Source organism: Choloepus didactylus, chromosome 8, assembly GCF_015220235.1.
Source record: "Choloepus didactylus isolate mChoDid1 chromosome 8, mChoDid1.pri, whole genome shotgun sequence".
NCBI classification, from domain to species: Eukaryota; Metazoa; Chordata; class Mammalia; order Pilosa; family Megalonychidae; genus Choloepus; species Choloepus didactylus.
The window spans coordinates 27,574,591-27,596,839 of NC_051314.1; the positions used below are offsets into that span (position 1 = coordinate 27,574,591).

At 37.5% G+C, this 22,249-nt stretch overlaps 1 protein-coding gene across 2 annotated transcripts in view; it reads left to right on the plus strand.

The window, feature by feature from the left end:
- Positions 1 to 22,249, plus strand: part of GNPTAB (N-acetylglucosamine-1-phosphate transferase subunits alpha and beta) — an 89,887-nt gene that overhangs the window by 22,277 nt on the left and 45,361 nt on the right. The window contains exons 2-4 of one of the 2 annotated variants that reach the window (XM_037846669.1): positions 12,474 to 12,559; positions 19,120 to 19,239; positions 20,292 to 20,333. In XM_037846669.1, coding sequence (XP_037702597.1) covers positions 12,474 to 12,559; positions 19,120 to 19,239; positions 20,292 to 20,333 — 248 coding nt within the window. The remainder of the gene's footprint in view (positions 1 to 12,473; positions 12,560 to 19,119; positions 19,240 to 20,291; positions 20,334 to 22,249) is intronic. The other variant, XM_037846670.1, reaches the window with a different exon arrangement.

The window sequence follows — 22,249 nt, forward strand, 5'->3', positions numbered from 1 at the left end:
ATAGTAAAATGCACTGTCAAAGGTTTGACATTCTTAATTATGCCTTCTGGTACCATTTATTTCATTATTTTGTCCTCTCCACTCCAACTGGCAAACAAATCCTTCTTTACTCTGTTATTTCCTTGGAAGTCTCACTTCTCTTTCCTAGGAAAAGTCTGTTGTGATTAATCCTACCCATGATCATTCTTTTCCCCTGGCAGTGTTTAAACTATTTTTATTTTTAACTGAGAGAATACCCAATTATAAAAACAATCAGCAGAAGATTTCAGCAATGCTTCACAAATGAGGACATAGCCAGTACTTTCATGGAAAGAGTCACAACATCAGTAGACACCAGGGAAATGCAGAATCAGAGTGCAATGAGAAATCGATGTATACAAATTAAAATAGCTAAATTTTAAAATACAATTCAAGGTATTGGCAAGGATATGGAGCTAGTAGAATGTTTAATCTGTTTAAATCTGCACTCATTTAAAAGCTAAACAATAAGTGTTCTAAGTCATTTCATGCAGATAGATGATTAGTCCTTATCAGGGATGTCAGTACCTTGAAGACAAAGCCTGATTTCCATTTTTTGCTCCCTAGAAATAATATTCAACAAATATAATGCATGAAAAATTCAAAGAAGGTAGACATAGTCAAAAAGAGTGCCTTTGAGTTTAATTAGTGTTTGAGCCAATAGTAATAATGTGTTCTGGGTTTGGATCATTACCTTTAATTTATATGAAGAAGAGAATTTAACCCAGTTGTAATATATATATATGTATTTTTTTATTAGAAAAGTTGTAAGTGTACGGAAAGATCATGCATAAAATACAGAGCTCCCCTATGCTCCTCTGTTACTAACACCTTGCATTAGTGTAGTGTATTTGTTACAACTGATGAAAGAATATTACAATAATTGTACTATTAGCTATAGTCCATAGTTTACATTACTGTTCACTGTGTTGTGCAGTCCTTTGTTTTATTTTTATTGTAGCAACATGTACACAACCTTAAATTTCCCCCTTTAACCACATTCAAATATGTAATTCAGTGCTGTTAATTATGTTCACAATGTTGATCATCTCCATCATCTATTACCAAAACTTATCCATCACCCCAAATAGAAACACTATACAATTTAAGCATTTAATCCCCATTCCCTACCCCCACCCTGGCCCCTGTAACCTATATTCTAGTTTCTAATTATTTCATATTCATGAGATCATACAGTATTTGTCCTTTTGTGTATGGCTTATTTCACTCAGTATGTTGTCTTCAAGTCTCATGTTGTTGCATGTATCAGAACATTGGTATACAAATATCTGTTCAAATTCCTGCTTTCAATTCTTTTGTGTAGATGCCTAGAAGTGGGATTGTTGGGTCATATAGTAATTCTAGACTTAACTTTCTAAGGAACCACCAAATTGTCTTCACAGCAGCTGCATCATTTTACGTTACCACCACCAATGATTAAGTGTCTCTATTTCTCCACATTGTCTCCAACACTTGTTATTTTCCTTTTTTTTTTTAATAGTAGCCATTTTTAGAGGGTGTGAAATGGTATCTCATTGTGGTTTTGATTTGCATTGCCCTAATGGCTAATGATGATGAACATCTTTTCATGTGCTTTTTGGCCATTTGTATATCTTTGGAGGAAATGCCTATTTTTCAAGTCTTTTGCCTGTTTTTTTAAACTTGGGTTGTCTTTTTGTTGTTGAGTTGTAGGATTTCTTTAGTATTTTGAATATTAAACCCTTAACGGATAAGTGGTTTCCAAATACTTTCTCCCATTCTATAGGTTATCTTTTTACTATCATGATAAAGTCCTTTGATGTGTGTAAGTTAATTTTGATCAGGTCTCATTTATCAACCAGGTTTTTTTTTTTTAATATAATAAAATTCAGTTTTATTGAGATACATTCACATACCATACAGTCATCTATGGTGTACATCATATAGTTCTGCATTCATCACCCCAATCCATTTTTGAACATTTTCCTTACAGTAGGAAGAACAAGAACAAGAATAAAAAAAAAAAGTAAAAAAAAACACCTAAGCCACCCCTCCATCCTACCCCCCCCCCCCATTTAGTTTTTGTCCCCGCACTTCTACTCATCCATCCATACACTGGATAAAGGGAGTGCAATCCACAAGGTTTTCACAATCACACCATCACCCCCTGTAAGCTACATTGTTATACAGTCGCCTTCAAGAGTCAAGTCCACTGGGTTGGTGTTTGATAATTTCAGGTATTTACTTATAGCTATTCCAATACATTAAAACCTAAAAAGGGTTATCTATATAGTGTGTAAGAATGTCCACCAGAATGACCTCTCGACTCCATTTGAAATCTCTCAGCCACTGAAACTTTATTTCGTTTCATTTTGCATCCCCCTTTTGGTCAAGAAGATGTTCTCAATCCCACAATGCCAAGGCCAGATTCATCCCTGGGAGTCATATCCTGTGTTGCCAGGGAGATTTACACTCCTGGGAGTCAGGTCCCACGTAGTGGGGAGGGCAGTGAGTTCACCTGGCAATCAACCTGGTTTTTAATAACCATTCAACTCCTAACATGAAATGGGTTAATATTTTTGTTTTTAAAATTCTGCTTCATTGCACTCATAAACCACTTTGTATTGGGAAAACCAGTATCTCTAATCAGATATGGTTAAAAAAAAAGTGATAAGCGTATTTGACTTCCTGAATGGTATCAACGGAAGAGTAGGGTTAGTAGAAAAGATAAAGCTTGGAACATCTTTACAGCTTGCCTCTCTTTTAGCACCTTTTAATGCAAAACAAATTTTGTCTTCAGAAACTATGAAGAGCCTCTTGTAGAATAGGAAAATTATGAATTTCTGATGTGATCACCAATATATGAAAAGCTCTATCAGTGTTATTAGCATTCTCATTGCTTGAAAATAGTGTCCTGAGACCTTAAATTTTACAGGGCACTTTGCCACATTTCTGCTACACTCAAAACATTGACAAGATCCAAGGGGACTTGTGCTTTTTACTGAGAGAGTGTTTTGTATACGTGGATACCTAGACCTGCTGTTGTCTCTTTATAATTCCAGTTCTTTAGACTTTACCTTGGCCATCTGGGAATGGATCTGAAAGCAAAATATTTTGGAGAAAAACTGTGGAGAGGAGGGCTGTTCCAAGGTGTTTATTTTGCAAACTGGTAGCCTTATGCATTTATTCTGACAAAGTTTATTGATTTTGTGCCAGGTACTATGCAAGGTTCTGGGAATAAAATTAAGAAAGAGATCAAGTCCCTGGCCTTGACTGGCTCAAGAGGCATAGACAGACATTTAAACAGGTAAATTATATTGCAGCATTGTAAGTCCTATCTTTAGGAGACACGTAAACCGTTTGCATGTAAGTACTGTTGTACAGCCATATATGATTTGCACTCCTCATTTATTCATCAAAAAAGTCTTGTGAAACAAGCGGTAATAATATCCTCTTTCTACAGAAGAAGAAATTGAGAATGGAGACTTGCCCTAGATTTACTGATAAGTGCCAGATTTAAACTTAGGTCTTTTGGTTTCAAATCTAATGATCTTTCCACTGTATACCAGATCTCTTCCTAATAATTATCTCCCCTCTTTTCCTTAACTGGGTAGTTCCTCAGATATAAAGGATTATGGGGTTTCATTTCATTCACTACTTTTCTACCAAAGGCACACACTTGATCCTGTGCTGGGATCGTAAAAATCTAAAAGTAAAGCATTCCTAGTTTATAATTAAAAAATTTATCTGAAAGTGTTACCATTTGTGTGTACAAACCAGTTAAAGAGCTACTAGACATTCTAAAAAATATTGAGTAAAAACATATGCATAATAGGTGACCTGTTGTTATTTATAAACATGCGAGAGAAATAATTTTGGGTTTTTGAATTGAGGGTAAATACACCAGATCCAGAACTGGTTGAATGACCATATTCATGTGTACTTGACAAAGTGAGCTCTGTGTAAATGTCAGAGGAGGCATTCTAGTGAAACGGAGCCTGGGCAAAGGTAAACAGGAGCTTGGACTCTGGAGTCAGGCTGATTCAAATCTCACCACACAACACCTGCATATCCTAGGGTCTCTGTGTAAAATGAGCCATCATATCGTCTGCCCCAGTTTGTACTTTGTCCTGTGGGTTCATCGTGGTAAAGCATGTCCATGTTGGGTAGAGCTCCTGCTATGTTGGTGCCCAGTGAATGTGTGTATGTGTGCCCCTTCGCCTTTGGGATCAACAAATTAGGTTGCCTTTGGCTGCTATTTTTGTGAATAGTGACCAATAATTGAGTAATTATACCTTGCATGCCATTATTAAAATGGTGACTTAGAAGTGATAAAACATTTTTTACTAGTGGAATAAACTATCCTCAGATGATGTTTACATTTCTTTATTAATGATACATTGTTTATATAGTATTTCATAGCTTATTTAGTATTTTAATAAGTAGTATCTTAGTTCATTTATCTCACACTTTCCCAACAAAGTACTCTAAATAGCAGAATAGTACATACTCTGAGAAGTCTGGGGGAATAGCTCGAAATGGCAAATAGGAAATTCTTCTGAAGGCCATCATGTTATCTGTAAAAATCATGTGAATTTTATATTTTTCTTTGTAAAACATTTGCCTCTATGTTACTATCAATGTAATGTCTTAAATATCTTGCCGTTATAAAAATGATGGTTCAGGAAGATATGCTTTGTTTACTCATGACTTCTAGTAATCCCCATCATGCTCCTCATACCCTTGTTTCACCCACTTCATGCATGAATCACTGTCCTACTACAGCAACATGACAAATTGATGAGATAGATACTGTACCCACTTTACAGATGAGGAAGTTGAGGCCTGAACATTATTACCTGCCCAAAGATATGTAGCTACTCAGTAGGAAAACTGGGAGGTTCTCTCAGAAGGTGTCCAGATTCCCAAATCCCATCTTCTTCCCCAATGTCACTCCTACCTTGACCAGATGATACTTATTAAAAAGATGGTGTTACAATTTAATAGGCCAAACTCTCAATCTTGGGCTTACCCTTATGAAACCTATTCTTGCAAAGGAGAAGCAGCTAAGCCTACTTATAATTATGCCTAAAATCACCCCCAGAGAATCTCTTTTGTTGCTCAGGTGTGGCCCTTCTCTCTAAGCCAACTCTGCAGGTAACTCACTGCCCTCCTCCTACATAAGACATGACTCCCAAGGGTGTAAATCTCCCTGGCAATGACATGACTCCTGGGGATGAGTCTGGCCCTGCCATCATGGGTTTGACAATGCCGCCTTGGACCAAAAGAGGGGAGGAAAATGAAACAAAATAAAATTTCGGTGGCTAAGGGATTTCAAATAGAGTAAAGAGGTCATTCTGGAGGTTCTTCTTATGTATTATATAGCTATCCTTTTTTAGTTTGTAGTGTATTAGAATAGCTAGAAGGAAATACCTGAAATTGTTGAACTGTAACACAGTAGACTTGATTCTTGAAGATGATTATATAACTATGTAGCTTTTACGGTGTTACTGTGTAATTGTGAAAACCTTGCGACTGATAGATACTCCCTTTATCAACAGTGTATGAACAGATGAGTAAGAAAATAAAGACAAAAAATGAATAAATAATATGAGGGGTTAAGGGGTATGGAATGTTTGGGTGTTCTTCTAAATATTTATTTTTATTTTTTAATTTTTTTGAGTAATGAAATGTTCAAAAACTGGTTGTGATGAATGCACAAGTATATGATGATACTGTGAACCATTGATTGTACACTTTGGATGATTATCTGGTGTGTGAATATATCTCAGTAAAATTGCATTTTAAAAAAAGATGATGTTAGAAGGAACTAGGCTGGGCATGAGTTAGGGATAAGTAGAATTGTAGTCAGTTCTCTGCCCTCAAAACAGTTTATAGAGATTAACATGGGAGAAAGGAAATAACAATAAGAAAGTTAAATGATGGAAGGCAAGAGATGTCACCAGGAGATGAGTAACTAATTTCTGAGTAAGTGGTAGAGATAAAAGTTACCTAGAGTTCCAGAAAGATAATAGTTGATTTGGACTGAAGAATGTGGAAAGGCTTCGTGGAGGAAAGGAGACTTGATTTTACATTAGTTAGTGTTTCTCCAACCTGTTCCTGGGGTCTTTGGTTTATTGCTAATGGTCCTTGAAAACAATATCTAATATAAAAAATATTACTGTCCCAGGTCACCAGAACAAATTACCACAAACTTGGTGGCTTGAAACAGGAGAAATTTATTTGCACACTTCTGGAGGCTACCAGTCTGAAATCAAGGGCTGTGCTCTCTCTGTAAAGGAAGGCTCTTTCCTTGCCTCTTCCTAATTTCTGGTGGGCTCCTGGCAGTCCTTGGTGTTCCTTAGCTCGTAGCTGCTTCACTCCAATATTTGCCCCCATCTTTACATGCCTTCTTCTCTGAGTCTCTGTGTGCCCTCTCTTTTTTAAGGACACAAGTCATTAGATTTAGGGCCCACCCTTATCCATCATAACCCCATCTTAACTGATTACATCTGCAAAGACCTTATTTCCCAATAAGGTCCCCTTTTGAGGTTACAGTGGACATGAATTTTGGGGGACACTATTCAACCTGCTACAGCAAGTTTCAGTTTTTGTTTTTGTTGTTGACTTTTCTTACTTTTTGAAAGTATTTATTTATTTATTTTTTAATCTTCATTTTATTGAGATATATTCACATACCACGCAGTCATACAAAACAAATCGTACATTCGATTGTTCACAGTACCATTACATAGTTGTACATTCATCACCTAAATCAATCCCTGACACCTTCATTAGCATACACACAAAAATAACAAGAATAATAATTAAAATGAAAAAGAACAATTAAAGTAAAAAAGAACACTGGGTACCTTTGTCTGTTTGTTTGTTTCCTTCCCCTATTTTTCTACTCATCTATCCATAAACTAGACAAAGTGGAGTGTGGTCCTTATGGCTTTCCCAATCCCATTGTCACCCCTCATAAGCTCCATTTGTATACAATTGTCTTTGAGATTCATGGGTTCTGGGTTGTAGTTTGATAGTTTCAGGTATCCACCACCAGCTACCCCAATTCTTTAGAACCTAAAAAGGGTTGTCTAAATTGTGCGTAAGAGTGCCCACCAGAGTGACCTCTCGGCTCCTTCTGGAATCTCTCTGCCACTGAAGCTTATTTCATTTCATTTCATTTCATTTCACACCCCCCTTTTGGTCAAGAAGATGTTCTCCATCTCACAATGCTGGGTCTAGATTCCTCCCTGGGAGTCATATTCCATGCTGCCAGGGAGATTTACACCCCTGGGTGTCAGATCCACATAGAGGGGAGGGCAGTGATTTGTCTGTGAAAATTTTAAACTCTCTTTCACTTTTGAAGGAGAGCTTTGCTGGTTAAATAATTCTTGGCTGGCAATTTCTACCTTTCAGAATCTTAAATATATCATACTACTGCCTTCTTTCCTCCAAAGTGTCGTGTGTAGTCAGTACTTAGTCTTATGTTGTTTCCCTTGTATGTGGTGACTTGCTTCTCTCTTGCTGCTTTTAGGACTTCCTACTTTTCTTCAGCACATGACAATCTGATTAGTGTGTGTTTCACAGTGGGTCTATTTGGATATATTCTAATGGAGTTCATTGGGCTTCTTTGATTTCCATCTTTATGTCTTTTACAATAGTTGGTAAGTGTTCTCCAACTAGTTCCTCAAATACTCTTCCTAGCCCTTTACTCTTCTCTTCTGCTTCTGGGACACCAATGATTCTTATATTTGTGTGCTTTATGTTGTACATCATTTCCCCAAGCTCCATTTCAAGTTTTTTTATTTTTTTCATCATCTGTTTTTTTGATTAAATAACTGGTTTTATTTCCTTTTCCAACTAGGTCATCTGTTCTTTTGTGCATTAATATTCAATTGCTTTGTCCTCTAGTTCACTTTTTGTTTTCTCTAGTATGTTTTTAATTTGATCTACAGTATCTTTTATTTCTGTAAGATCTTCTATTTTTCTATTTACTCTTTCAAATTCTTCTTTATGCTCTTCTAGAGTTTTCTTGATGTCTTTTATGTTTTTAGGTAACCCGTTGAAGTTATTTTGGATATCTGTGTGTACTTCTTTGATTAATTGCTCCACATTCTGTGTCTCTTCTGTTTTTTTTTTTTTTCAATTTTTTAAAAATTTATGTTTATTTTATTTTTAATACATTTTTTATTCTGAAATATGACATATATACTGAACAGTGATAGCTTTCAGAGTACAGTTTAACAAGTAGTTAGCAAATTTCAAAGAATGTTATGGTTTACAGTTCCACAATTTCTGTTATTTCCTTATTGTGAAATATATATACAGAAAGGTGATAACTTTCAAAGTACAATTTAACACATAGCTATAGAGCAAATTTCAAAGAATGCTATGGGTTACAGTTCCACCATTTCAGTTATTTCCTTCCAGCTATTCTAATACCCTAGCATCTAAAAATATATATATGTGTGAGTGTGTGTGTGTGTGTGTGTGTGTGTGTGTGTGTGTGTGTATATGTAATGATTCAGTATGCATAATCCTTTGTTAAATCCCATCTTGTCAGTTGCTACCCTTTCCTCTTTAATCACTTTCTCGATCTTCAGGGATGTCTAGGGATGCCACAGCCTCAGTGTGTTAATTCAATGGATGGATGAATGAATCGATGAATTAATCAGTGCTTGGATGGCAGCAGAGCTGGGCCAAACCCTTCTGGTCCTGTCACTTTAGGCTTCTAGGCTGACTGTGGCAGGGAAGGCAAATGTCCCCAGTTGTCCCCAGAGCCATGTCTTGTCTCTGGCATATTCATCTGTCCACAGAAAGGAACGCCAGCCCTGCAGTCACTGCTGCCACCAGCACTCGCCCTGCCCCCACCCCCCTCCCCCGTTGTGCCAGGGAACTCAGTGTGCTCTCAGACTCCCTGCAGTCCCTTCCTCCTTCTTGTCATTGTTCCTAGGCACTGTTGACTTTGTGGGAGCAGCTGGAAGCCCACAGGGTGATGGGGCAGTATGTTATACTGGGCTCAATGACTGGTGGGGCTGGTTTCTCAGCTGAAACTTCAATGCAGGTAAAAGGCAAACAGATAAACAGGAGGCCGAAGGGCACCTCTGCCTTGGGCCTGGGAACAGCAGAAGGTGGTGGGAGGGCAGTGTCTTCTGGCTTTTTTTTTTCTGGTGTTTTAGTTTGGTCATTTGGCTCATCCATGTCTTCTGTAATCTTCATATGCTTTGTGATTTTCTGTTGACTTCCTGGCATTTGATTATGTTGATAAGGTTATTTTGGGAAATGCAGAAGTATTTGGACATTTTAAAATTTGGCAGAACCTCAGCTTGCTGGAGTGCATCGCCCTGTCTTTCCAGGAGATGGCACTCTTAAGCCGCCTCTTCCCCTCAAGCCCACTTTTCCCTGACTGCTGCTTGGTGGAAATCCAATCATTGCAGCAGTTTTTCATGTGCACTGGGTTCTGTCAACCCTGAGGGTGGGGACTGGGCCCTGTGCATCTTGTCAGAGAGTCCGTTTAAGGGCACAGTGGATCTGGTGATTTCCAGCCCTCTGAGTGGACCACTCTCGGGTTGTGTGGCTGTGAGTCTCATTCTCCCCAGCTCTCAGGTAGTTCAGTAGTGTACCACTTTTAGTTGGCCCTTAAGGTCCCTGCCTTCTATGTGCCTGTGAGCCTCTGGGGTAAGGGAGGGCTCTTGGTGCTTCCATGTGGCACCCTTGTTTATCCCTGCCTCATTGCCCATGTACACCCTGGGCTTACATGGAGAAAGATTAAATGCACCAAGTTTTCTGTGTGTGGTCAACACTGGTCCACTGCTTTCTGAGTTCGCTCAGGGGAGCTCCTGGCCACAGGGCTGAGAAGGGTTATCTCCCCAGCTAATTGCTGAGATGGTTCTGCTTCTCCCTCCCTTGCTCTGTTGGCTGACTTGCAGCTGCCAGCCCCTGCAGTGGTCCCAGTTGAATAAACTCACCCCATCCTTTCAGACGTAATTTCTCTGCTCTTTGAACCAAGTCCCTGCTACATATTGTAGAGGTCCTTCTCTGGCCACTCATATCCTGGAACTGCTGTCCTGGTCGTTGGTGCCTTTTCTCTAGTTATTCCACAGGGGAGATGTTTGCTCTGCCTCTCATATTCCACCATTTTCCTGAAAGTCCCCTGGAATGTACATTATTTTTTTAAGATGTAATGCAATCACATATTTAATAGATTACAGTGTAGTGTAAACATAACTTTTACATGCACTGGGAAACCAAGAAAATTGTGTAACTCAATTTGTTCAGATATTTGCTTTATTGTGGTGGTCTGGAACGAAACTCTCAGTATCTCCAAGGTATGCCTGTATGTGCTTAGTAAATTGATATAAATTGAAACAATTGTATTCTTGATTTAAAGTTATTGAAAATAGGTACATACTCTGCATTTATCAAAGTTAATGGCATTTAATGTCAATGTATCTGCTCTTGGTTTTGATGCTATGTGTGATACTAAAGTTAGAGCTTGTTCCCTCTCCTCCAGGAATATGCATTCTAGTTGGAGAGGCAAGTTGTATGCACGTTAACTTTTAATTTTCCCTGACTGAAATGGAACACCAGCTTTCACCCCCAATACTCCTGTTCCTCCCATGTCATTAAATGGCCCCCACCATTCATTCAGTCACTTATACTGAAAACAGTGAAAACCTGGCAGTCACTCTTCTCCTTTACTGTTCCATCCAGTCTGGTAGCAAGTCCCTCTAACATACCCTGTTCTATCCAACTGATCTGCTAACAGACTCCTGTTTATCCTTTAAGACTCTGCTCAAACATTGCTTCCCCTGTGAAGTCTTTTCTGGTGCCTTCCTGGAAAGGGTCAGGTTCTCCTCCTTCAGTGTAGCTGTAGCCAGCAATAAACTTCTCTTTTAAAATAATTGATTATATAGTTCATTGAAGTTAGGGGACTTAGCTTATTTGTCTTTGTAAAGCTGGTACCAGGCACATTAGACCCTCAGTAAATGTTTTTAAATAAATACATTGATTGAGAAATTATTTAATTTGTGCAGTTTATGAAGTATCCCAGTGAAATGAAGTTGTAAATGTGGCAGAAGCTGGATCATAAAGACCCTGATACCATGAAAAGAAATGAGCAGTATTAGAGTACACAGTCCACATGGTCTTCACTGTAGCTAAATGTGGTCATGTGACTTAACTTCTGACCACTGAAAATAACGGTGGTAGGTACATGTTTCAGGAAGTCTCCTTAAAGGATAGGCATGTCCTCTCCCTTTCTCTTCTTTCCACCAGCTGAATACAAACTGAGTGACTGGAGTTGTAGAAGAGTGGTAGACTAGAAAGCTGGAAGAAGCCAAGGTGTTGGATAGGGATGAAGAAGTTCCAGGGAGAGGGATAGAATGAAAGAATACACTTAGTGTCACTTTGAAGAGGATGAAATGATGAAGGAGACTGGAAAGAAGCCACCAGAGTTGTGGGAGGAAAACTGACGAGTGTTTCAAGAAGGAAACTAGAAAGGAGGAACTGGTCAACTACTGTGAATTTAAGATGGAGATCAGAAAAATGTCACTGGATTTGGCAACACTGGGGCCTTGATAAGGCCATTGAAGTGGTGAGGGTAGAAGTGATACTGGAGTGGGTTGAAAGGTGAATAGGAGAGTAGGAGATGGTTTCTTAAAGATATTTGACCCTGACAGGGGCAAGGAGTTTGGGGAAGAGGCACTGACTGGGAGGAGATGTGGAGTAAAGGGAAGGTTTACCCAAGATACTGGAGTGCGTTTGTATGCTGTGGGAATAATAGTTTTAAGAGGGAAAGAGAAAGGAGGCAAAGACTTGAGAAAATGAGAGTTGATGAGATCCCGAGCAGATGGACAGAGATTAGATGTTTGCAAGGAAGAGGGATGCTTCCTCTGTGGCCTTAATTAAATCACTGGAGTCCTATATAAGATCTCAGACAAAAGGAGCTCACTGCTGCAGCTGAGAGGCACATTTTGAAGACAGCCGTTGAAAGCTGACCCATGCTGAATGGGTGGGGCCACATTTCCATGGAAACATTCAGTCAAGAGGTCACACTCTAACCAAAGGTGTCACTAACAGTTGGGTGGGTCACATCTCCCTGGAAACACTCAGTCAAAAGGTTCCAACCTGATCAACACTAATACGTCTGCTCCCACAAGACTTCCTCAAAGAAAATGGCATTTGGGGGGACATAATACATCCAAACCAGCAATATCCTCCTACCCCATCCCCAGCACAGTGAGACACTAAATCTTTTTAGGCTGTCAAGGACAGGAACTATAGCTTAGTCATCTGGATCTAGCACTGTGTCTGGTATGTGATAGGCACTAAGTAAATGAACAAAGTTTGATTGATTTACCTGTTCCTTTAGCAATTCCTAATGCAATTAAAATGAAATGAAAGTTATATACTCTTAGTTTTTTATGAACATAAATCACATTGTTTCTTCTTTTTGTTTTCTTTTGTAGGTAGTTCTGGAATGGAGCCGAGATCAATACCATGTTTTGTTTGATTCCTATAGAGACAATGTTGCTGGAAAGTCATTTCAGAATCGGTGAGAAGAGATCTATTTTGGAGAGTATCGGTTATTTCGACTTAAATGATGACTCATGAAGGTGTCTTTCCAAGTCATGGATATAGTTTAACTTATTCAAGACTACTCCCATCTGAAAAAACCTTGTAGTTCTGCCCCTTATTTTATAGATGAAAAAAAAAACCAAAAACAAAACAGAGACCCAAAGAGTCATCCTGCTATGCAGTAGATTGAGCACTTTGTTACATGATCACATTTTATCCTTACCCCAGTTCTGTGAGGTAAAAACGTAATTTCATCCCTCCTGTAGGATGAGGAAACTGGGTGGCTATTAGGTGGCCAGTTCTGAGTCCTTGCCGGGGTTCTGTTAACACTGCCTGTTAACCCTCATGGTCGCCACATCTCTCCTCACTGTGAGAAGTGAGGAGCAGCTCACAGCTTGTGTCTTTCTCTCCTTAAGGCCAGGTGTCTTCATGCACCCACCTTGAATGCTGCCTTTACCCTTTCTTTTCCTTGGGGATTTTTCTCCTCCCTCACAAAACAGGCTTCAGAATAGAAGGTGAAGTCAATCACCCAGGTCCTTTTTGGCTTTTGTCTGTAGCATTGTTATTTACAATAGATTTATATCATACAAGTAAAATATATATATATATATATATATATATATGTGTGTGTGTGTGTGTGTGTGTATATATATATATATGTATATATATGTATATATAGTTGGCAACAGTTCAAACAATACAGAAAAATGAAACAAATAAGTCTCTCTCTGTTCCATTTCCAACTTTCACTCACCCAGGAAATCACTATTAATGAACTTTTGTTTGGATTCTTGTGATGATCCTCCTAACTTTCAAAAATAAACTGAGTCTTCTCCTTTTTGATTTATCCACTTTTTGCAGTCTCAGTTGTCTTCCCTTTTCATTATACATCTTATCACTACCATGTAAGTGATACAGTGATACAGGGTAATCTTATCACTACAAGGTGACCACAACAAACATGGGTTAGTTAACAAAGGTGGTTAATAGCACAGAGGATCTTAGTCTAATTTCCAGAGGCTGTAACTGGAAGGCTCCCTGGGTCCCGACTCTCCATTCTTCTCTGAGGTTAGGTCCTGTCAATCCTTCCCCCTACTCTGTAGGAAGGAGGAGACCAAAGTAAACTGTAGGTGACAATCAATGTTGATTAAGGCACCTTCTTAGTAGCTTGTGAGTTTTCTGAGAACCCATAGGCTGTGTATCTCCTAGTCCTCCTCCTTAGAGGCATTTCCTTGTTCCTCTGTTCATTTGTTATGTGTTTTATGTGGTTTCTCTCAAATAGTTTTTAAAATAACCATATTAATCAGACTGTGTGGTGTCAAGCACTATTATAGTTCTGAACAGCTGAATAAAGAAGGGCCGTGGGATTCTTCGAGTTGACCTAAACCTTTATACTTTGGTCCTTAAAGCATGTCAGGCATGAATGACATCCCTGAACTTGCTCCTTCAGCAAAGATTGAATCTTTGAGCCTTACCCCGTTTAGAACCTGAGGTATAACTATGTGCCATAAAGAAGTTTCTGGCCTAGGAGGGGAGGCAGCTTGTAAACAAGTACCTAGCAAAATAGGGAAACTCTAGATCTTTCCCTTAGAATCCTTTAAAGCATAAGTTTTGAAAGGCTCTTGGGGGTCCCTGAGACTCTTGCAGGGGTCTGTGAAATCAAAACTATTTTTATAACAATACTAAGATGTTATTTGCCTTCTCCTCCATGCTGGTATTTGCACTGATGGTGTAAAAGCAGTGGTAGGTAAACTGCTTGCACCTTAGCATGAATTCAAGGCAGCAGAACCAAACTGTACTAGTAGTCATTGTATTCTTCATTATCACGTATTTGCAGGAGGAAAAACAAAAGTCTAGTTTTACTTAAAAATGTCCTTGATGAAGAAATAATTATTTGATCAAATAGCAAGCTCGAATACACATCTTTTTAATATTCTGTGTGATGAAATGGGAAGCATGCATAAATCACTTGGCTACATATTGTGGTTGGCTTGAGGAAAAGTACTTGTGTAGTTGTTTGAGTTGCAGAGTAAACTGGCTGTTCTTTTCATGGAACACCATTGTTACTTGAGAGGGCAACTTACACAGCATGATTGGTCAGACTTGGTTATTTGGCAGTTATTTTCTTGAAGAAGAATGAAGTGATCCTGCTACTTGATAGAAAACAGCTAATAGTATTTGTTGCCAATGATAAAATTTGAGCCTTCGAGTGAAGATTAGAAGTTTGGAAAATTGGTTTCCACTACCATGATACTGACACCTTCACGATATCTTAAAGACTTTTCTGATGAGATCTGTATGGTTTTCCAAAAATTAACCTTAGTTATTATAATATTATATAAGGAAATAGGTGAATATTTGGCAGATCTGCATAACTCTGGAAGCTAATATTTTTAAATAACCAATGCCTGATGTTTCAGAATCTTGCATGGGTAAAAGATCCATTCAAAGTGCAAAAAAGACCAAATGATTTTAATTGTAAAAGCACTTAAAGTTCAATGATGTGGTTTCAGATTCCACATTGCAACTAACCTTAAAGAAACCATCCCTTATTTTGGTTATAGTATCAAGGAAGAATATCCACTATTATCTGAAAAGGCTATTAAGATACTCCTCCACTTTCTTACTGCTTATCTGGGTGAGCTTGGACTTTCTTCATGTATTTCAACCAAAACAACATGGGAAGAACAGATTGAGTACAGAATAAGATAAGAGATTCTAGTGCTTTTCTATTAAGCCAGATATTAAAGAGATTTGCAGAAATGTAAAACAACACCTCTCATCTCACTAAAATTTTTTTGTTGATTTGGAAAATATAGCTATTTCCTTTAGAAGTTATTCATGCTAACATGTGAAGACATTTATTATTTGTTTCTAACTGAATAAGTATTTTTAAATGTCTCAGTTTACATTTGTCACATGGCAAATGTTGTTATAAACTATAAACAAGAGCTCTTTGGGGTTCCTAATTATTTTTAAGAGTGTTAAGTTTGAGACTTATTCATTTAAAGTAGCAGTTCTCAAACTGCAGCAGAGTCCCATAGAGGGCTTGAATAAACACAGATGACTGAGTCCCAACCCCAGTTTCTGAGTCTGTAGGTCACAGAGGCACCCCAAGAAATTGCATTCCAACAAGTTCCATGGTGACGCTGAAGCTGCTGTGTCTGGTGACCACACTAAGAGCTCCTGCATTAAAGGATTGTTATTGAAAAGCAATTTTTCTACTCGCTCTAATTTTCATTTTAACAGCAGTTGATTTTCCTAAGAAAAGTTCAGAACTGATTGACTTTTTTTTTAAAACTCAAGCATGTATTGAGTCCCTACTGTATGCCATGTACTTGCTACATGCAGGTGGTGCACAGACACATCAGCTCCTGTTCTGAAGGGGCCTCAAACTTTTAGAAAGAAAGCTAACTCAGAAAACCCAGATATCAAGGTCAGCAATTTTAATCAAGTACTTTTGTTCTATTTTAAAATATTGTTTTAAACTTTTGTGTTAAATATGTCATCTAATTTTAGATTGCACTAAAATATAGTTTGATTTTTCTGTAGGGATGTTAAGAATTGCCTAGTTTTGGTGATAACAAATAAATGGATCAGATGTTTAAATATATTTTTAAAATACCATAGTGCTTATAGGAAGTTTTGTTAATTTTGCTACAGATTTTTATGGTGTTATTATTTACCCCCAAATTTAAAAAAATCCCATTCTTTATGACAGTAACAAGTGAATATGTAAGTTATCTACTGCTACTAATTGTGAGACATTGTCTTTGGGGCTCAATTCCGTCATCTGTAAAAATGCAACTCTTTGTTTCCAAGATACTATTTCAGTTATATGTTTTCTTGCCTACTTTAGAGAATGTAAAACTAAATGACTATTAAGTGACTTTACTATTCACTTAAACTAAATAGTGATTAAAATAAAAGTTGTATCAGAGTCACCACTGCTTTAGATCTGAGTCATGGGTGACATTTAGTCTTAGCTCTAAGATAAAGGTTTCCTTTTCATCTGCTTCCTAAGATAGTGGTCTCGCGGTAAGAACGAAAGACTCAGACTTAGTGTGACCACGTCTAATAATAGAAAAACAATTGACTCACTGACCTTGAGCAGATCACACGATCTGTTTAGGATTGTTAGTTTACACCAGGGAATTAAATTGATCATGTGATACAACCTTATTTTTAAAGCCAGTACATAAATTAATTAAATGCTTATGTTGTTTTCCTCAATTGAACAGGTATGGCTATCTCTTATTTTGATTAAAAAAAAAATCTTTAATATCAGATAACTACATTTACAGGAAAGCTTTGGATTGTGCAATTCTCTTATCTTTTTTTTTTTTTTTTACCTTTTTAAAAGCAAAATATATCACCTAAGCAGTTTTTTTTGTTTTGTTTTAAATTTTCATTTTATTGAGATATAGTCACATGCCACGCAGTCATACAAAACAAATCGTACATTCGATTGTTCACAGTACCATTACATAGTTGTACATTCATCACCTAAATCAATCCCTGACACCTTCATTAGCACACACACACAAATAACAAGAATAATAATTAAAGTGAAAAAGAGCAATTGAAGTAAAAAAGAACACTGGGTACCTTTGTCTGTTTGTTTGTTTGTTTCCTTCCCCTATTTTTCTACTCATCCATCCATAAACTAGACAAAGTGGAGTGTGGTCCTTATGGCTTTCCCAATCCCATTGTCACCCCTCATAAGCTCCATTTGTATACAATTGTCTTAGAGATTCATGGGTTCTGGGTTGTAGTTTGATAGTTTCAGGTATCCACCACCAGCTACCCCAATTCTTTAGAACCTAAAAAGGGTTGTCTAAATTGTGCCTAAGAGTGCTCACCAGAGTGACCTCTCGGCTCCTTTTGGAATCTCTCTGCCACTGAAACTTATTTCATTTCCTTTCACATCCCCTTTTGGTCAAGAAGATGTTCTCCGTCCCACGATGCCAGGTCTACATTCCTCCCCGGGAGTCATATTCCACGTTGCCAGGGAGATTCACTCCCCTGGGTGTCTGAGCCCACGTAGGGGGGAGGGCAGTGATTTCACCTTTCAAGTTGGCTTAGCTAGAGAGAGAGGGCCACATCTGAGCAACAAAGAGGCATTCGGGAGGAGGCTCTTAGGCACAATTATAGGGAGGCCTAGCCTCTCCTTTCTAAGCAGTTTTTAAAACTAATTTTTAGTCTGAGCATGGACCACCTGGGAAGTTGGGGGTGATAATACCTTGGGTAGTTTATATGTAGATAGTGTGAGGCAGATAGATTTTTTTTTTTAATGGGAAAGACTGATGTATATGCTGATGGAATAAGCTAATAGTTATTTATCCAGCAAATACTTATTAAACCTCCATTTACCAGACACTATTCTAGGCCTTAGGAATATAGTGGTGAACAAGAGCAACTCGTTGAACTGACATTTTAGTGGGGGAAACTTTTTTTTTTTTGTTTTGTTTTTTTAACTTTTCATAAGCTCTCTAGGTAATTTTAGTGCCTACTAAAGTTTAAGAACCATTGATATAGATTAAAGCAGAGAAACCTAGATGAGGAAGATTTTAGCAAATGTAAACAGTAGAGAGAGAAAGCCTGAATGAAGTTACAGAAAAGAGAGGAAATAACTAATGAAGCAGACAGAGAATGCATGATACCATTCTTTCCCTAGAGGTACTCTTGTCTTGTGGAAGATGCATGTGCATAAAAAGTAGTACAGCACAGTGTGCTAAGGCTCCCTGAGAGTATAAGGTAGTATGGAATCTGTGTAAAGCAATAAATTCTCTTTGGTGGGGAGGAGGCTGGGGAGAAAGGAGGATTAGGGAAGGAAAAGGTGGTCAAAGAAGGCATGAGAGAAAAGACATTCGAGACAGTTATATCAGAGCTATCGAATATGTAAGAAAGGTGGTAAGTGTTATGGAAAAAACAAACAAACCCAGTAGGCTGAGGAGGCTTGGGAAGGCTGGGCTTGGGGGCGGCAGGGCATGGGAAGGCTGCAGTGTTAAATAGGGCTAGGTCTTCATTATAGGCTGTTTTGATAACTTTTTTTTCTTTTGATAGCTTTGTTCTTTAAGCTTTTAATTTCTTTTTAATGTCGGCCTTTTTTTTGTATCCCAGCTCTTTTCATTTACTAAAGTATTGGACCATAGCAGTTTATTTAATCTGACCAGGCTCCCAACAGCCCCATCCCATCCCCATCCCTCAATCTTTACCTTTGGGGTGAGATCAACCTCCTTACAGTGTGGTTGTGAGAATCAAATGATGTAAATTACATTAGATGTCTAGCATAGATACATAGCACAGAGAAGATACTCAATGAATTATAAAAACCCTTTTCTCTTCCCAACCCCCCCCAGCCTCACCCCCCAATTCCTGGTTTCAGTTTGAAAACAGTTCTGTGATACATGCCATGGTTTGGTTACCCTTTCATTGATTTTTCATAACCTCTGAGTTTAAGCACTTAGAATATACTTATTCCTAAATGTGTTGGGAAAATGCATTTATGCTGGAGGACTTGTGGGTTTGCCCTAGGCTCTGTCTGCCCATGCCCATTGATGTGGTCTACACCTGGGTGAATGGCACAGATCTTGAACTACTCAAGGAACTTCAGCAGGTCAGAGACCAGATGAAGGAGGAACAGAAAGCAATGAGGTAAAACTGATTTTTAAAAAACAAAATGCAAGAAAAATCCTACCCATACAGGAACAATATTTTTGAGAAAGATGAGATGATGTCCACAACATTATCCAAACAAAATTCTGTCTCAAATTCATGCCTTTACGAGATTTTGGCCATTGTCTGACCCTGGTTTCTTGATGCCGAGGGATGTCTAGCCTCTTCTGCGAGGTTCTGGCCTCACCTTTGTATGATGGCAGTCTTATGAATCTGGCACTCTAGTAAGGTGGGAGCCTCCTGGGGGAGCCCTATACTTCTTGCTCACCGAGTCAGTCCCAGGTGTGTTGATGTCTTCATGAAACAAGTTCTCATGCAAAATAGCTTCCTGGTGAGACAAGGTTATTCCCTTGAAAAATAAAACAGGCCTACAGACTTAATTTTTTCCCATTTGAAAAGGGCAGTGGAAAAGTATATTCTCTTTTTTCATTTTAGGATCAAATAGTACATTATGGAGTTAGGAACTTGAGTTTTTTTTGTTTGTTTTTATGTCATTTTGTTTATTTCATTTACTTTATCTGGGGAAGACAGAATAGGCCTCTGGAGAGCCTTTGGAGTTAGTGGCCTGGCTGATGAACTTACCCTCTGATTCTTCGGGAGTATTTGCTGAGAACGTCCCCATTCACCCCTTTCTTTATAAATGTTATGGGTGCACCACAGTTGTGGGTCACTGGCCACGTTATACTACAACAAATTGTCTCTTTTTCCTCTCTGTTAGAGGATATAAGACCTTTCCATTGCAGAAAATTACTTTGACAGCCTGATAACATGTTTTACTAGTAAAATGTAAACAGCCTTTATTGGATGTAAACTGCTTGGTTACTGTGAGAGCTACAATGTGGTACATAATCGTTCATCGAAATATAATTTATTATGCATTTAAAAAGTTATCTGCAGTATAGTACTTCCTCCCAATACATTTGTTCCAGTAGAGTAACCAAGAAAATCAATGTTGTAAGCAACCTCTTATTCACATTTAAGGATTAGCACTTGCCCACACATACTTAATCAACTGTTTTTGCTTTTCGTAGAGAAATCCTTGGGAAGAACACAACGGAACCAACTAAGAAAAGGTAAGCATTTTAGTTTTCCTCTTAGGAATAAAAATTGAAGACAAATTTCCAGATTATTACTTTTTTTTGTTAGATACATAGCATTTTGTATTTACTCTATTGCTCATATTTGATCCTTTTGCTAGTTTTTGGTCCTCAAATCAAGTGCAGCCATTAAAGGCAAAATTTTGCAGTACGGAGGCATGGCTGATTGTGAGTTCTTGATTATTCAGGTTCTAGCTAAACAAAGCTTTAGCATTTTTGGAAGAGTCTGGGTACCAAGGTTTGTCTTCTCTAGAGTTCCTATTAATCTTTCTTGGGGCATTCTTCTCTTAGTTTACTTAAACTCTACCTTATACCCAGTGTTTTGATTTATAGACTTTGTATCCACATTTAATTATGTATTCAATATATAGGCCCTTATCTTTAAAAGCTGTCACAAATTTTATGTCTTATATTTAAGGACCTAGAAAGGGGATTTAGTTCAATGACAAGAATTAGATGTATCCGTCTTGATTTGAGTCATACGTGACTCATAGGCCCTTAAAACCAGACTGTGTCACTGGCAAGTGGAAATCTCTAATTACTGCTTCCCCACTTAACCATTGACTTTAAAAAAAAAAAAAACCCAGTTATTCATATTCATAGAGATGATCCTGAAGAGTTTCAAGATTGAAAACCACCTTCTGAATCATCCCTTTATATTAGCTATATAGCTTTATTTATAAATTATATTAATGTTAATACCGTTATTTTTAAATGATTTAAATAAATAATGCAGCATTAAAGAAAGATTGAGGGGAAAGCAAAAAGAAAACTTTACATAATTCTACTACCCTAACATAACAACTACTGTCATTTTTATTATTTCCTTTTCATGCATGTTTTTTGGCTATAATGTAGATACAATTCTGTATCTTACTTTTTTCAGTTTACTTTATCATATAGATTTCCATGTTGACACATAATCCTCATGCTTCATATTTTTCAGTTTTAATAATTGAGACTATACTATAATTTATTAAATATCAGACATTTCCATATTTTCATTATAGAAAATATTGTAATATTTTTTATTTGGGTCTGTGGCATTTTCTGTTTGGGAGCATTTCGTTTTTCCTGTTTTGTTTCATTCTGCCCACTTGGACTAAATTCCTGGAAGTAAGATTATGAAGTTGAAGCATATATGTAGGTTTTTATGGGCCTAGATATTCCTATTACCAGATTGCTTTACTAAGTGGTTGTACCAATTTGGAAAACCACCAGCAGTATTTGGAAGGAAGACGTTTACTGTACCCACAAAAATATTTTTTTTGGGGGGTGTGTTAATTTAGTAAATAAAAGGTAATATCTCATTGTTTTAATTTGTATTGCTTTGATTATTAGTAAGGTTGAACAATTTTATATATGTTTAACTAGTTGTAGTTCTTGTTTTGTGAATTATCTAGCCATGTCCTTTGTCAGTTTGTTTATTGATATGTCTTATGTTTAAATGAAAATAACTCATGTAAACTTATATTGGCACATTTTCATAGTTGCTTCACTTTTACTTTCGTTTGCTTCTGTATTTCAAATCCAGTGTATTTAATTGTATTTTAAATGAAATTAGTAAGTTGTATCTGATAAAATTATAGTATTAACCTGAATTTTCCTACTCTGTAATCTGTGTGATAATGGGATTCATTGGTATTATGAACAATTTTTTTTATATTCAGTTTATTGAGATATATTCACATACCACACAGTCATACAAAACAAATTGTACATTCGATTGTTCACAATACCATTACATAGTTGTACATTCATACCAAAATCTATCCCCGACACCTTCATTACCACACACACAAAAATAACAAGAATAATAATTAAAGTGAAAAAGAGCAATTAAAGTAAAAAAGAACACTGGATGCCTTTGTCTGTTTGTTTGTTTGTTTCCT